General features: G+C 49.9%; 1 protein-coding gene across 6 annotated transcripts in view; it reads right to left on the bottom strand.

The window, feature by feature from the left end:
• Window positions 1–5,894: 5,894 nt before the first annotated feature.
• Window positions 5,895–15,614, bottom strand: part of MFN2 (mitofusin 2) — a 31,606-nt gene continuing 21,886 nt past the window's right edge. For all 6 annotated transcript variants that reach the window (XM_058443982.1, XM_032758957.2, XM_032758954.2 and 3 more), the window contains 8 exons: window positions 14,328–14,454; window positions 13,833–13,937; window positions 13,519–13,621; window positions 12,515–12,735; window positions 11,752–11,907; window positions 11,197–11,393; window positions 9,668–9,802; window positions 5,895–7,903 (listed from right to left, as the gene is read on the bottom strand). In XM_058443982.1, coding sequence (XP_058299965.1) covers window positions 7,834–7,903; window positions 9,668–9,802; window positions 11,197–11,393; window positions 11,752–11,907; window positions 12,515–12,735; window positions 13,519–13,621; window positions 13,833–13,937; window positions 14,328–14,454 — 1,114 coding nt within the window. In that variant the 3' untranslated portion in view covers window positions 5,895–7,833. The remainder of the gene's footprint in view (window positions 7,904–9,667; window positions 9,803–11,196; window positions 11,394–11,751; window positions 11,908–12,514; window positions 12,736–13,518; window positions 13,622–13,832; window positions 13,938–14,327; window positions 14,455–15,614) is intronic.

Genomic DNA, 15,614 nt, shown 5'->3' with positions numbered 1-15,614 from the left:
TACTCGGGAGGCTGAGATGGGAGGATCACCTGAGCCCAAGAGGCTGAGTGTGGTGAGCTTTGATTGCACCACTGCACTCCAGCCTGACTGAGAGACCCTGTCTCAATAAATAAATTAATTAATTTAAAAAAGAAAGAAAGTGTGGTATTGGCGTCCAGGTAGACAAATGGATCAATGCAACAGAATAGAGTTCCGATACGTGAGCAATTAATTTTTGACAAAAATGAAAGCGCAATTCAGTGGAGAAAGGATAATGCCTTCGTCCCAGGGCGGTGGCTCACGCCTGTAATCTCAGCACTTTGGGATGCTGAGGTGGGCAGATCGCTTGAGGTAAAGAGTTACAGACCAGCGACACCCAGCACCCCCCCACAAAAAAATTATTTTATCAATAATGTGTGTGGAAACTTGGAAAAACAAGAAAAGATGGTGTCTTCAACAAATGTTGTAGGTATAATTGGATATCCACACACTCATCCTAAAAAAAAAAAAAAAAGAAAGAAAGAAACCCATATGCAAAAATTAACCTAGAATGGATCATAGATCTAGTTGTGAAACCTAAATTATATAACTTAGAAAAACTGGGGCCGGGCGCAGTGGCCCACGCCTGTAATCCCAGCACTTTGGGAGGCCGAGGCAGGTGGATCACCTGAGGTCAGGAGTTCAAGATCAGCCTGGGCAACATCGTGAAACCCCGTCTCTACTAAAAATACAAAAATTGGCTGGGCGCGGTGGCTCACGTCTGAAATCCCAGCACTTTGGGAGGTCCAGGCAGGCAGATCACCTGAGATCAGGAGTTCCAGACCAGCCTGATCAACATGGAGAAACTCCATCTCTACTAAAAATACAAAATTAGCCGGGCATGGTGGCACATACCTGTAATCCCAGCTACTCGGGAGGCTGAGGCAGGAGAATCACTTGAACCCGGGAGGCGGAGGTCGTGGTGAGCCAAAATCTCACCATGGCACTCCAGCCTGGGCAACAAGAGCGAAACTCTGTCTCAAATTAAAAAAAAAAAAAAAAAGAATGAAAAGAAGACAGGTAGCCCCTCTACCTCCAGAAGAGCCGAGGGTGATAACACCATGCACCAAGCTAGCAGGAAGCCCTCCGACTCAAGAAGATGGCTGATCCTTGGCAGGAATGCATGGATTATGCAGTAACTCTAGCAAGATGAGCTGGAGAGGTAGTTTGTGATGCTCTAAAAAATGAAATGAGGCGGGGCATGACATCTCACGCCTGTAATCCTAGCACTTTGGGAGGCTGAGGCGGGCGGATCAGTTGAGGTCAGGAATTCGAAACCAGCCTGGCTAACATGGTGAAACCCCGTCTGTATTAAAAATAGAAAAAAATTAGCTGAGTGTGGTGGCGGGCGCCTGTAATCCCAGCTACTCGAGAGGCTGAGGCAGGAGAATGGCTTGAACCTGGGAGGTGGAGGTTGCAGTGAGCCACGATTGTGCCACGGCACTCCAGCCTGGGTGACAGTAAGACTGTCTCAAAAAAAAAAAAAAAAATATATATATATATGTATATGAACCCACATTCACTACTGGTGGGGATACAAGACAGTATAACCACTTCGCAAAATCTGTAGAAGTTAAACATAAATTTACCATATGACCCAGCAAGTCCAGCCTGAGATATCTACCTACAAAAGATGAAAACATCTGCCTACACAGAGATTTTTTGTTTGTTTTTTGTTTTTTTTTGTTTTTGTTTTTGTTTTTGTTTTTTTTGAGACGGAGTCTTGCTCTGTCGCCCAGGCTGGAGTGCAGTGGCGCAATCTCGGCTCACTGCAAGCTCCGCCTTCCGGGTTCACGCCATTTTCCTGCCTCAGCCTCTCCGAGTAGCTGGGACTACAGGCGCCCGCCACCACGCCCGGCTAATTTTTTGTATTTTTAGTAGAGACGGGGTTTCACCGTGGTCTCGATCTCCTGACCTCGTGATCCGCCCGCCTCGGCCTCCCAAAGTGCTGGGATTACAAGCGTGAGCCACCGCACCCGGCCCTACACAGAGATTTGAACACTAATGTTCCTAGCAGAAATACGCATAATGTTGTCTAAAAGATCACCAAGGTGGCTAAATAGTAGAAAGGAGCACTTTATTGTTGATACTTGTTTGCAAACCAGGAAGAGACGGTCTGCAGCATGCACTGAAGGTGCTCTCTTCCAAGAGAGAAAGGACAGGTTGGGTTTTATGCCTCAAAGGGCCCGTATTCATACACATTTAGCAGGTTTGAGGGAAAAGCTATATACATATTTATGAGAGGAGGTGAGCTCATGTGCAATGGCTAACCAGGTTGTTCACAGCTTCTGTAAGCTGGCTGAAACTGGCTTAAGTTCTGCAGTTGCTTATCAGAAAAGAATGTTTGTTGGCTGGGTGTGATGGCTCATGCCTGTAGTTCCGGCACTCTGGGAGGCTGAGGCAGGAGGATCACTTGAGCTTGGGAATTAGAGGCCAGCCTGGGCAACACAGTGAGATCCCATCTTTTTTTTTTTTATTTTTTTATTTTTATTTATTTATTTATTTATTTTTTGAGACGGAGTCTCGCTCTTTCACCCAGGCTGGAGTGCAGTGGCGTGATCTCGGCTCACTGCAGGCTCCGCCCCCCAGGGTTCACGCCATTCTCCTGCCTCAGCCTCCCGCGTAGCTGGGACTACAGGCACCTGCCACCTCGCCCGGCTAATTTTTTGTATTTTCAGTAGAGACGGGGTTTCACTGTTAGCCAGGATGGTCTCGATCTCCTGACCTCGTGATCCGCCTGCCTCAGCCTCCCAAAGTGCTGGGATTACAGGCGTGAGCCACCGCGCCCGGCCTTTTTTTTTATTTTTGAGACTTGGTCTCATTCTGTTGCCTAGGTTGGAGTGCAGTGATGCAATCTCGGCTCACTACAGCCTCCACCTCCTGGGTTCAAGTGATCCTCCTACCTCAGCCTCCGGAATAGCTGGGACTACCAGTGCACACCACCATGCTGGGCTAATTTTTGTAGTTTTTGTAGAGACAGGGTTTTGCCAGATTGCCCAGGCTGGTCTCAAACTCATGAACTCAAGCAATCCTCTCACCTCAGCCTCCCGAAGTGCTGGGATTACAGGCATGAGGCACCGCGCCCAGCCAACATACATTCTCTATTTTAAAAATTCGATTAAATTAAAAAAAGAAAAAGAATGTTTGTGTCCAGCCATGGTGGCTCACACCTATAATCCCAGCACTTTGGGAGGCCAAGGTGTGAGGATCACTTGAGATCAGGAGTTCAAAACCAGCCTGAGTAACATAGTGAGACCCCTCGTTTCTACAAAAAAACAAAAAAATTATCCAGGCATGGTGGCACCCACTGTTAATCCCAGCTATTCGGGAGGCTAAGGTGAGAGGATCACTTGAGCTGGGAGGTCAAGGCTGCAGTGAGCCGTGATTGCGCCACTGCACTCCAGCCAACAAAAACCTATCTCAAAAAAAAAAAAAAAAAAAGTTTGTCAGACCCGTCCCCTATGTAATCAGAGGCATAAGGGTTTGGTTTTATAAATCAAGACTTGGGATAATTTGCCTGATGGCTCCTGATGTTAGGGAGTTTAGCGATTATGTTGTTTTTCTTTGTAATTGAAAAAGGTCACTCATCAGTGAGTGAAATTTTTGTTGTTGTTGTTTTGAGAGGGTGCCTCCCTCTATCGCCAGGCTGGAGCGCAATGGCGTGATCTCGGCTCATTGCAACCTCCACCTCCCAGGTTTAAGTGATTCTCCTGCCTCAGCCTCCCTAGTAGCTGGGATTACAAGCGCACACCACCAAGCCTGGCTAATTTTTGTATTTTTAGTAGAGATGGGGTTTCACCATGTTGGCCAAGCTGGTCTTGAACTCCTGACCTCGTGATCCGCCCACCTCCCAAAAGTGTTGGGATTACAGGTGTGAGCCACCACGCCTGGCCCCAGAGGCAGATTTTTATCCACCTTAGTCACTGCTGTATCTCCAGTGCCTAGAACCATGCTTAGCACATAGTAGGTGCACAAATATTTTGCTGAATTAATGAACTTCCTCATTTGAGAAAATTAGGGAAAATAGACCATTGGATTTTGAGATTAGGGCTCATGCATATGAATGTCTGGTACATACTAAACTCTCAAAAAAGTTCGCTGTTCTTATCTCAAGCCTAAGAGTCCCACTTAGAGACAGGAAACCATTCACTTGAGGACACAGTGAACAACTTAGCTGACATCTGCGAGGAGGGCCCTGCTTCTGAAGCCATGTTATGAGCCAGATGCTCTCCGAGAGAGCTGCCTGGGCTGTCACCCCAGTGCTTGGGACACAGTGGAACATTCCTGACTACCTACTTTTTGTGATTAATTGGGGACATTGTTACCAGAGGGCTAAAACTTCCAGCCTCTCAGATTCCCCAGTGGACAGATGAGGTAGTCAGAGAAAGCACAGGAATGAGGCTGGCCTTGACTGGGAATAACGAAGCAGCATTTGCATAAGGCAAGAAGGCCCTTTTTCAAACTATGGCTCATCACCCGGGATGATGGTGTTGTGAACAATTTAGTGGGTTGTACGTAACATCTTGTTAATGACAGAAACTACTTGTTTTGTGGATTGCAAAAAAAAAAAAAAAAGTAATGATTCATTTTTTTTGTTACCTGAGAAAGTCTTTGGCTGCTGCCTTGAAACAGCCACAAGATGGCAAGGATAGGCGGGACAAGGCAGGAACAGGAACCTGGATCCGGGCTAATGGTTATGATGGAGGTGAGGAAACTGGGCAGGGTCAACAGACTTGGAAGACAGCAGGTGACAGATTTGGTGCAGCACGTGTGACCGCGGACTCGAGGGTGATGCCCCAAGTGTGTAGCCTGGGAATCTGGAAGGATGAGGTTGCTATCAGCTGAGCTGTGGCCTCTGTGGGCGAGCAGGGCGGACACTGGGCAGCACCAGAGCCGAGAGGACAGCTGTAGGGGCGGGGAAACTGACTAACCACCCCCGTATCTACTCCTGAGGACCCTTAAAAAAAAAAAAAAAGCGGTGGCTCACGCCTGTAATGCCAGCAGTTTGGGAGACCAAGGCAGGTGGGTCACAAGGTCAGGAGTTCGAGACCAGTACGGCCAAGATGGTGAAACCCCGCCTCTACTAAAATACCAAAATTAGCCAGGCCTGGTGGTTGGCACCTGTAATCCCAGCTTCTTGGGAGGCTGAGGCAGAGAATTGCTTGAACCCGGGAGGCGGAGGTTGCAGTGAGCCGAGATCGTGCCACTGCACTCCAGCCTGGGCGACAGAGCATGACTCCATCTCAAAAAAAAAAAAAAAAGGAATAGTCGCAACCAAATTCTCAGAAAGCAAAGCAGGATGGAACAGTGAGTCATTTAATTTTTAAGTGAAAAATGGTCTGGAGTTACAGAGAAATCTGTAAAGAAATCAGTCTTGATTTCCTGATCCTTAAAGATCAGTTACACCATTTGTTCTTTTGAGAGTATCAAATTCCTTCCAAGAATAAGGAGCCAGATGATAGTGGGAACTTCCCCCCCAAGTTATGGTCACTTCAGAATACAGCTGGCCATGTCAAAGGGGAGTTTGTACAAGAACCCAAGCCGGGCGCGGTGGCTCACGCCTGTAATCCCAGCACTTTGGGAGGCCGAGGCGGGCGGATCACAAGGTCAGGAGATCGAGACCATCCTGGCTAACGCAGTGAAACCCCGTCTCTACTAAAAATACAAAAAAATTAGCTGGGCGTAGTGGCGGGCGCCTGTAGTCCCAGCTACTCGGGAGGCTGAGCCAGGAGAATGGCGTGAACCCGGGAGGCGGAGCTTGCAGCAAGCAGATAACGCGCCACTGCACTCCAGCCTGGGCGACAGAGCAAGACTCCGTCTCAAAAAAAAAAAAAAAAAAAAAAAAGAACCCGAAAAGACAGAGATCTCACAAAGGATTTCCAACTAGGTTTTATTTTAGTTTCCAATATTATGAGCAATGATACAGGAGTAACTCAGGCAAAAACATCACCTTAAATACATCAGAGAAAACTCACTGTGTCAGCACGTCTTGCGCTTCAGCAAATGAACATAAAAACAGAACAATGTCAGCAGCATTAAGATGCTTTTGGCCATACTTCTTTCAGAAAGGGTCTCTCCCTCAGTGGTATAAATTTACTTATTGAAGCTCAAAATTTCATTCATTCCCCAGGGGCTACACTGAAAAAAAATTCATGTTTACGCTAAAGAATTTTTTTTTTTTTTTTTTTCAAAAACAGCAAAAAATCCATTGGAATTGTGTGACACTGATTTTCCCTGACATGCTGTGAAGTGGCCCCTGTCCATTCAGGCCCGGAACACACCGGGAACATCCACCCACAGCATGTCCACCTGGCAGAGTCCATTACTTCGCCCCACACAACAGGACAGACTGAGGCTTTAAGTACAAGCAGGTATGTGAAAAGAACATCACCTGTGATGTGGCCACCAACCAGTGCAAAGAGGCTACCAACTCATTTCCTCAAAGATGAGTGATGGCTGGGCTGCTGGGCCCCTGCCTTGTGGGCTGCTTTTTGGGAGAGGTGTTGCTTATTTGTAGGAAGCGATCCAACTTGTGCCACACAGGATTTGTCACTCAAACTGCTTTACTCACACAGTCAACACCTTGGTGACAGGCATCTGCCCCCACTTCAACCAGTAACAATCCCAAAACTCAACATCAGCATAAAGACGAGGTCAGTCGAAGGTTCTGGAGATCAGGGAGGGTGGAAAGATGGGCACTGGGTTTTCCACATTGTCCCTTGGCCAACTGCAGTCACTGGCACAAGAAATTTAGTCCAGGGCACTTGGGGCAAGGTTGGGGGTGGGGTGGAAACATGTTTCTTAAAGGGCACAACAGGGCTGCAATCAAGCCTAGTGGGTGGGGGCTCTCAGACCCATGAGCCCCCCCGCAGAACGAGGCCAAGTGGACGGCCCATTCTCCAGCAGTCCTGTGTGGGGCCCACGCACCTCAGCCAGCCACCAACGTACCCACCTTCCACCATCCTTCCTTCTACTACATCCTTCAACCACCTAGACCAAGCCATCTTCCAAAACAGATCTACACAAAACAGGCCTGCACAAGTCCAGGACTGACACTAAAGCAAAGGACACAATAATGAGAAGAGAGGCAAGTCCCTCCTTGTCCCAGTGACCGCCACCTGCTCTGCCAGCTCCCCATACATCCAACAGCCCTCCCCACTGAGCTACTCCCACTCCTCCAGCTGCCTCAGCAGCATCCTTTCTACCATCCCTAGCACAGGGCCCGCCTCAGCCTAAGCCCAGGGGTAACTGAGCCTCACCACCAAGACGTGTCTGAGGCTCTGCAAATGGGATGAAGCACTGAACCAACAGGCGAGACAGACACACACACAAGCCACAGTCCTTCCAGGACAGACTCTCTGGGAAGAAACTCCAATCATCCCTTACACCTGCAGGTGCGCTGGGCTGCAAGGAGGGCAAGTACGCACAGGCTGGAGGAAGGTGGGGGTGTCTGCGTGATACCCTCAAAGGCTTCCATGAGGCATTGTGCAATGCTGAGATCCTGAGGCCTTATCAAGCGATCAAATGAACCAGAGAAAGCTGGAAAAAGCCTCAACTTAACTCCTTGGTACCATGCTGTCCATAGCTGTTGTTAAAAGTGTCCTTTGGGGGTATGAGCCAGCTCTTCCAGCAACAGCAGGCAAAGGTGGGGGAAAATAAGTAGTGCTGGAGGGCTCAAAATGGTAGGAGACTGGGTGCTTCATTCTCTTGGCGGTGGCCAGGGGCAGGAGCCACACGTGCCCCTGGGGGAACCCACATGGCACTCAGAGCTGGCAGCACCGCCCCTCTCCACGCAGGCTCCGCCTCAGGTGCCCACTATCTGCTGGGCTGCAGGTACTGGTGTGTGAACATGTTGAGCTCACTGTCCAACCAACCGGCTTTATTCCTGCAAAGAAATGGTTCTTTTGTAACCACGATAGCTGATGATAGGCAGTATTAGGACTACCCACCAGGCACCATCCTAAGGACACTTGACACACACCCTTATGTAATCCTCCAACAATCGTTTATCCCTGTTTCACAGATGGGGAAAAGGAGGCCCAGAGGGGTTAAATAACTTCCCAAGGCCATGCGGTTAATAAGCCAGGGAGCTACAAGTCAGGCTTTTCTGATTCTCAAGGCCTGTGTTTGCTTCACCCAGGACCACGTGCAAGTCCCTGAGCTGTCAGGAACTCAGTTTCCCTGCTTGCCAAGCAAGGGGTTGAGGTGCTGACAGGAGACCCTTTCCAGGTTCAGCCGTGTCACTGTGGCTGAGAAGCAGCAGTTCCCCCCATACCCCCTTTCTGAGAGTCCCCAGAGGGCAAGCAGTGTGTCCCTAGGAAGAAGCTGTCCCCAGGTGGGGGTGGGAGGGGGGACACATCCGCAGTCGAGGGCAGGGAAAGCCCACTGATCTGGTGAGGGTTGGAGCTGACACCCTCTGATGCATCTCCCCTCTGGCTCTGCCACCCTGCAGGCTCTGACGTCAGGGGCGAGGGCAGGAAGTGCAGGGTCCCCGTGTGCTGATGCTATCATGGGCTGGGCAGGCCGAGGACTTCTGCAGGGTCCCCGTGTGCTGATGTTATCATGAGCTGGGTAGGCTGAAGACTTTTGCAGGGCACTTTTACATTCAGTCATGCAGCTGTGTCATGGAATCTTACTCCCATTTTACAGATGAAAATAATGAGACACAGGAGACTTAAGAGCTTGGGCCAAACATGAGTAGCTGGAGAGAACCCAGGACTCCAGACTCCTCAGACCGATGCTCTTTCCAGCAAATTATTAATGAAAGCTCCACAGAGACCCCATGGAGATCTGAGTTCCAATCCCAGCTCTGCCAGTCCCCAGCCAAGTAACCAGCTTCTCTGTGGGTAAATGGGGGGCTATGCCCTCTTCATGGGTCCAAAGAGCAGCAGGTAAGGAGAATCAGAGTGCGGGGGCTGCTGGAGCCAAGTACACCTGGGCTCCCCTCCTAGCCTGGCCATTTTCTGAGATGCCAGATAAGTTTCCAATTTTTCTATGTAGAAAATAGAGGGATAGGGAAGACTGAGTGAAATAACACATGTAAAGCACTGTAGGCCCTGTGGTTCGGCACAGGGCACTGTGAACTGCAGTCTCGCAGTACTGTGATGCCATCATGCCTTCAACTGCAAGTACCTTGAAGGCAGTGACGCTGTGTCTTGTTGAGCATCCAGCACCAGCACCATCTGCCATCCATGAGGTACGTGGTACACATTTTTTTTTTTGAGACAGAGTTTTGCTCTTGTCACCCAGGCTGGAGTGCAATGGCATGATCTCAGCTCACTGCAACCTCCGCCTCCTGGGTTCAAGCCATTCTCCTGCCTCGGCCTCTCGAGTAGCTGGGATTACAGGTGCGCACCACCATGCCCAGCTAATCTTTGTATTTTTAGTAGAGATGGGGTTTCACTATGTTGGCCAGGCTAGTCTCAAACTCCTGACCTCAGGTGATCTACCTGCCTCGGCCTCCCAAAGTGCTGGGATTACAGGTGTCAGCTACCGTGCCTAGCCTATGGTACACATCTAACACGAATGAGCTAAATCCCCACCAGAAAAGTTTGTGTCCACACCCAAGACAAAAGCCCAGCAGCTGAGCCCCAGTGTGCCTGGGCTGCACCCTGGAGCCCTTACCTTTGGCCACGCAGGCCAGCCTCACCTGAGCAGCTTTGCTTTGCTCTGAAGTGAGTCAAGAACCTCAATTTTCTTGTTCAGGGCGGCAATTTCCTGCTCCAGGTTCTCCCGGGTGACGTCAACTTGCTGACACAGATGAGCAAAGATCCCAGACAGTTCCCTGGGGAGGAGAGAGAAGGGACCAGTTGGGGTGTGTGGAGCAAGATGCCACTGGTGGCTTACCCCACCCAGAGTAGGGAGCAGCTGGGCCAGTCTATATCCCTGCCAGCAGCTCTGCCCTGAGCCAGGCCTGGTTTGGCAGAATCTCCTACACCCTGCTGAGACTGTGAATAATCATAACAACCAAACACACTCAGCATCACCATGGCCTGAGAAGCAACAGCACAGAGCAGTGCACCCTGGTTTGGGCACAAGAGATCCTGACTCTGCTGCTCATCAGCCGAGTAGCAGGGCACACGTCACTATTTTTCAAATCTCAGTTTCTTCATTTTGAAAAAGGAGATGGCTATAAGACAACATGTACCTTCCGGCCACCCATCGTCTGGGAAGTGAGGAGCGCCTCTGCCCGGCCACCCATCGTCTGGGAAGTGAGGAGCGCCTCTGCCCGGCCACCCATCGTCTGGGGGGCCGAGGCAGGTTGATCACGTTGGGCTAGGAGTTCGAGACCAGTCTGGCCAACATGGCGAAACATATGAAAAATACAACAGACCAACCAACCAACCAACCCAGTGACAACAAAACAGGTCTACCCTGGAGTCATACTCTAATTTTTTCTATTTTCTTCCCTTTCTGATCCTTTATCCTACTTTCTTTTTCTTCCTCTTCCTTCTCCTTCTTCTTTGTCAAATAGAGGATTGAGTTATTATCACTGATCCATATAAAGTCCCTCTCTCATTTATTTTCTTTAATTCCCACTCCCCATTTCTATTCCCCGTCTTCCCATGTGCAACCTTCCTAATATGTTTGATACGCATCTTTTTCTTTGTATGTATTTTTAGAAAATGTTTATTGTTTTGCGTGCAAAAAAAATTAAAAAAAAAAAAAAAAAAAGACAACATGTACCTCCAAGAGTCAGAGAAATAAATAAATTAGGTGCAAAATGTCTAGAGCAAAGGGTCTGCCACACACAATAAAAAAAAAAGGAAGCGAGCATATTCATCCCTACCACCCCAGATTAGGCAATAGATTCCCACCTGACCTAAGATGTGCATGAAGATCAGTCTGGGTTCAAAAACTTCAAAGCTACATCCACAGCCCAAGCTCTTCAAGGCAACCTCTAAAACTCCTACTAGGACTATCTCTTGCCTTCCCATTTCTTCCTCACCAAGGGGCCCAGAGGCCTACCCCGTCCCAGTCCAAGACACAAAGTGTCCCTGGGAGACCCCTCTCCCCATCACTGGCCTCAAAGCTGGCCCTGCACACCTGAAGGCCCAGGGTCTACGATGCTCAGGACCCAGTGGCTTCCAGGCCAGGTTGGAAGAGAGATGGAGAAGGGAGATGGGGCTGACCCTGCCTAAAGGAAGTCCCCTGCTGGGGTCCGATGGGGACACTCACTGCTGGACTTGGTGGCTGCAGTTGGAGCCAGTGTAGCTGATGACAAGCTGCAGCTTCTCGCTGGCATGCTCCACAAACTGGCGCTTGAAGGCCCTCTCCTTGGCCTTGGTGGTCCAGGTCAGACGCTCATAGACGTAGAGGAGGCCATAGAGCCCAAAGGAGAGGGCAATGAGCCGCCAGCCCACTGCCTTCCACACCTGCAGAGCACATGGTCAGCCTGGAGTACAGCCACTCTGTGGCCCACCCTCCTTTAGGGCCCATCACTACCAGGGCCGTCTGAAGGGCCCCAGCCAAGGAGCCTTCATGTTTCTACTCTGAGTTCCCTTGCAATGTCTCCTTTGATTCCACTGAGGCCAGAAGGTCTGGGACCATCTCTAGCGGGAAGTGAGGGAAACTTGGTGAGGGAGTAAGCGCTCCCCATGCAATCACAGAGGAGAAAGTATGCAGTGGACTGTGGAGTGTGGCCCAATGCAGGGGCCACCGCAGGAACTTAGCCCTCAGGCCCCACCCACCTGCCCTCCGCCCCCACCTTCCCGAGCAGAACTGGTCACTGACCACTCCTCCAACAACAAGAATGCCCATGGAGGTCCTGGATGTCAGGGAGGCCAGGCCGGTAACCATGGAAACCATGAACTCCTCCTGGGTGAGCGAGCCCTGTGGTAGGGGGGGCATGCTGGGGTTGGCTGGCGTCAGAGGGATGGGACGCTGGACCTGAGGAAAGAAACATGAGAGGGGTGAGGGGGACGTGTTGAGTCTCTCATTCATGTGAACCCTCAGTGTTGCCCTAGTCTGGGGAACAGGGACACAGAGTGGCTCTTCAATTTCCAAAAGGCAAAAAGGGGACAACTAGCTTCGGATGTAGCAGAGGAGACCCTCAGGTGAGCACCACGGGACGTGCAAAATGGGAGCAGGAGCCATCCTGGCCCGCCTGGCAGCTTCCCCGAGCGTGGGATGTGTACAGAGGGCAGTACGTGTGACAACTCAAGTGGTTTAGAGATGAATGTTTTTTAAAATCTGAACTTTAAAATAGTTGTATGTAGGTGGTTATTTTTAAAGTCATCTATTTTTAATAGTTACATACTTACTTTAATGTGTATTAGAGAAAAATACTAGCATCTGTCATTTCACAAATATCACTGCTTAGAACAAATCCAGGTCAATCAGTAGTAAAAATTCTGTCTGTGGTGTACTGTGTGGTGGGGCACACCACCACAGCTGCTGACCTTAGGGAACCTCCATTTTAGAATGGTTCCTGTGTCTGGAGGTGGGGTACAGACTGACCCCCCACAATGCCCTTGAGGTGAGGAACTTTGCTTGCCTGGTCATTGTAGCCCATCAAGGCCCGACAGCTGTTCTTGGGGCCCAGGAACCTATTCACCAGCATGGTCCATCCAAGAGAGAAATGGAACTCAATGTCTTCCTGAAAGTCAGCACACAGCTTGTCACAGTTCAGGTCATAGTTGAGGGAGAAGCACTGGCGCGGGACCAGCATGTCTATCTGACTCCGCACAGACACAGGAAGGAGGGGTTTCAAGCCATCTGTCAGGAAGAGAAATGGAGGAAAAGCTTATCAGCTCAGCCCTGCACCACAGCGGCACCAAGCCTTGGAGACAGGGCTCCACCAGCTACTGCCAGGGATGCTGAACAGCTTTGCCTGGGAACCACACCCCAGTCAAGTTGGCCCGTGAGACTGAGCATGCCTCACTTGAGGCCAGCTCTCCCAGGCAAGTGTGGATTCAGATGCCATACTGCTAACACTTATGCCTCACATGGACTTAAAGGAGCAGGCCCAATTCTCAGCCTAGGATAGACCCATGTGGTAGCACAAGATGGGCTCCCCAACCCTGTGTACAGAATGAGTTCATAAGGCCAGGCCCGGTGGCTCATGCCTGTAATCCTAGCACTTTGGGAGGCCAAGGCAGATAGATCACTTGAGGTCAGGAGTTCGAGACCAGCCTGGCCAATGTGGCAAAACCCCATCTCTACTAAAAATACAAAAAAATTGGCCAGATGTGGTGGTCACGCCTGTAGTCGCAGCTACTCGGGATGCTGGAGCAGAAGAATCGCTTGAACCTAAGTGGCAGCGGTTGCAGTGAGCCAAGATCATGCCACTGCACTCCAGCCTGGGTTACGGAGTGAGACTCTGTCTCAAAAAACAAACAAGAATGAGCTCACAACATGTACCCAGAACCTGAAGGTATCGAGTTGAAACATCATGAAAAGTGACAGATAAGGAAAGTCCTGATTTCTTTAGCTTGGCCTCCGCATCTGATCTTTGGGTAGCCCAGGGCCACAGCTCCCCAGTTCCCCATGGGCACTAACCTATCATGTCCTGCTGCATAGTCTGCAGCGAGTTGGTGATGGCCGTGGAGCAGCGGTCGGACATGTTTCGGCCCAGTCCTTCCTCTATGTGGCGATGCAGTTCCTGCCACCAGAAGAGGGAAGTTAAGAGAAGCATGTCCATCAAAATTCCCTTCAGGCCACATCCACCAGGTGACCCCAGAAGGCTGATGGAAGCCTGGGCCTTATCTCTGTGGCTTCCACTTTCACTGCTGGGGGGCCCTGACCCAGACCAGCAGGGGCTGAATCACTTTTGGGGGCCTCCTGCCAAGAGGGCCTGTTGCTCCATGACTCACATTCTTATAAACCTTGAGGACTACTGGAGAAGGGTGGAAGTCCATCTGATAATCGTCCACCAGCACAGAGAGGCGCCTGATCTCCTCGGCCATCGCAGTCGACACCTACGGCAAAAGGAAGCACACTGTTAAGTATCAAGGAAGACCAAGGTTCGCTCCTGCAGCACCAGGAGAGATCCTAGCGGACGGCACATCCTTCCTCTCAAACCAGTAGCCTCCTCAGCTCCTCTATGGAATTAAAGCCTCTGAGGTGACAGGGTCTGGGAAACTGGCTGATCAAACGCCCACATGATGTGTGGAGGTCCAGAGGAAGGGGAACATGCCCAGCATCACGCAACCCGACAACGGAACCCAAAGGGCAGCTCTGTATTCTTGAAGCAGGGCCACAACTTTCTTCTGAAAGGCTGAGAAGTCCCTCAGAGGAGGAGGTCTGCTTTCTTCTGGACTCTACTCGGAGTCCAAATCTTCCCGGAATGCCTCCTCCTCATTTCTCACCTGCCTCTCCACTTCCTCCGTAATCTGCTTAATTCGCAGCTTATAGTCTTGAGCCAAGAGCTCCAGCTGTTTGTCAATAAATTTCAGTCGGTCTTGCAGCTCTTCACGCATTTCCTCGCAGTAAACCCTGAAAGCAGAGTACTGGTGAGAAATCCATGTTCCTGTCTGACTAAGCAGAGGAGCAAGAGGGGATGCCAGAAAGCCCACGCTGCCCCGCCCGCTATCTTGCCTGGCAGGGCTGCACACACGCATCCAGGGGCATGGCCTTCCCCTTCCCAGGTAAGAAGGGGACCCTGCAGCCAACCATGCACTCTTCAGTCTTCCATGTGGGTCAGGTGGTGGGGACAGAGCAGGGAGGGCGCTTTAAGGGGGTTTAAACAAATTCTGCCAATTAATATAGGGAAAAAAGCTCAACCTCACTAGTAATCACAGAAATGAAATTTTTTTTTTTTTTTTTTGAGATGGAGTTTCACTCTTGTTGCCCAGGCTGGAGTGCAATGGCACGATCTCCGCTCACTGCAACCTCCGCCTCCTGGGTTCAAGCAATTCTCCTGCTTCAGCCTCCCGAGTAGCTGGGATTACAGGCATGCGCCACCACATCCAGGTAATTTTGTATTTTTAGCAGAGACAGGGTTTCTCCATGTTGGTTAGGCTGGTCTTGGAACTCCTGACCTCAGGTGATCCGCCCGCCTTGGCCTCCCAAAGTGTTGGGATTACAGACGTGAGCCACCATGCCCAGTCGTAAATGAAATTTTTAAAGGCACTATTTTCTACCAAAGCCTGGCAAAAATGACTGGGTCTGAAGTTCTGGTGAGGGCTGAGGAAATGGAAGGCCTATGGACAGTACTGGTCATGCAATGAACGGGTATGGCTGTTTTGAAGAGCAATCAAGAAAACTGACTAAAACTGGAAATGCGTGTACCCCAAAACAGAATCACCACATCCCTAGGAATTCACCCCAGGAAGACTCTTAAAAAGGTGCACAAGGGGACACATGAACAAATGTCCACTGCAGTAGGGTTTCCAATAGCAAAAAAAATCTAAAATTCCATCCATAGGAAAACGAGGCATTTTCACAATGGAATATACTACAGCAGTTCTATTCATAAACTCAAACTACACATACTAACAAGGATAAAGGGAAAAACAATATTGAGTAGAAAGCAAAGCCAGGTACAGTGACAGACAGTGTGATGCCACATCTGTACATCTGAAGCATGTAAAAACCTGACATATTCCTCAGCATTTATGTAAAAAGTACTGTTTGAATGGGTGATAGAACAATGT

Source organism: Hylobates moloch, unplaced genomic scaffold (assembly GCF_009828535.3).
Source record: "Hylobates moloch isolate HMO894 unplaced genomic scaffold, HMol_V3 SCAFFOLD_9, whole genome shotgun sequence".
Classification (NCBI taxonomy): domain Eukaryota; kingdom Metazoa; phylum Chordata; class Mammalia; order Primates; family Hylobatidae; genus Hylobates; species Hylobates moloch.
Note: the sequence above shows the minus strand (reverse complement) of the source record. Positions and strands in the feature narration are given on the sequence as shown.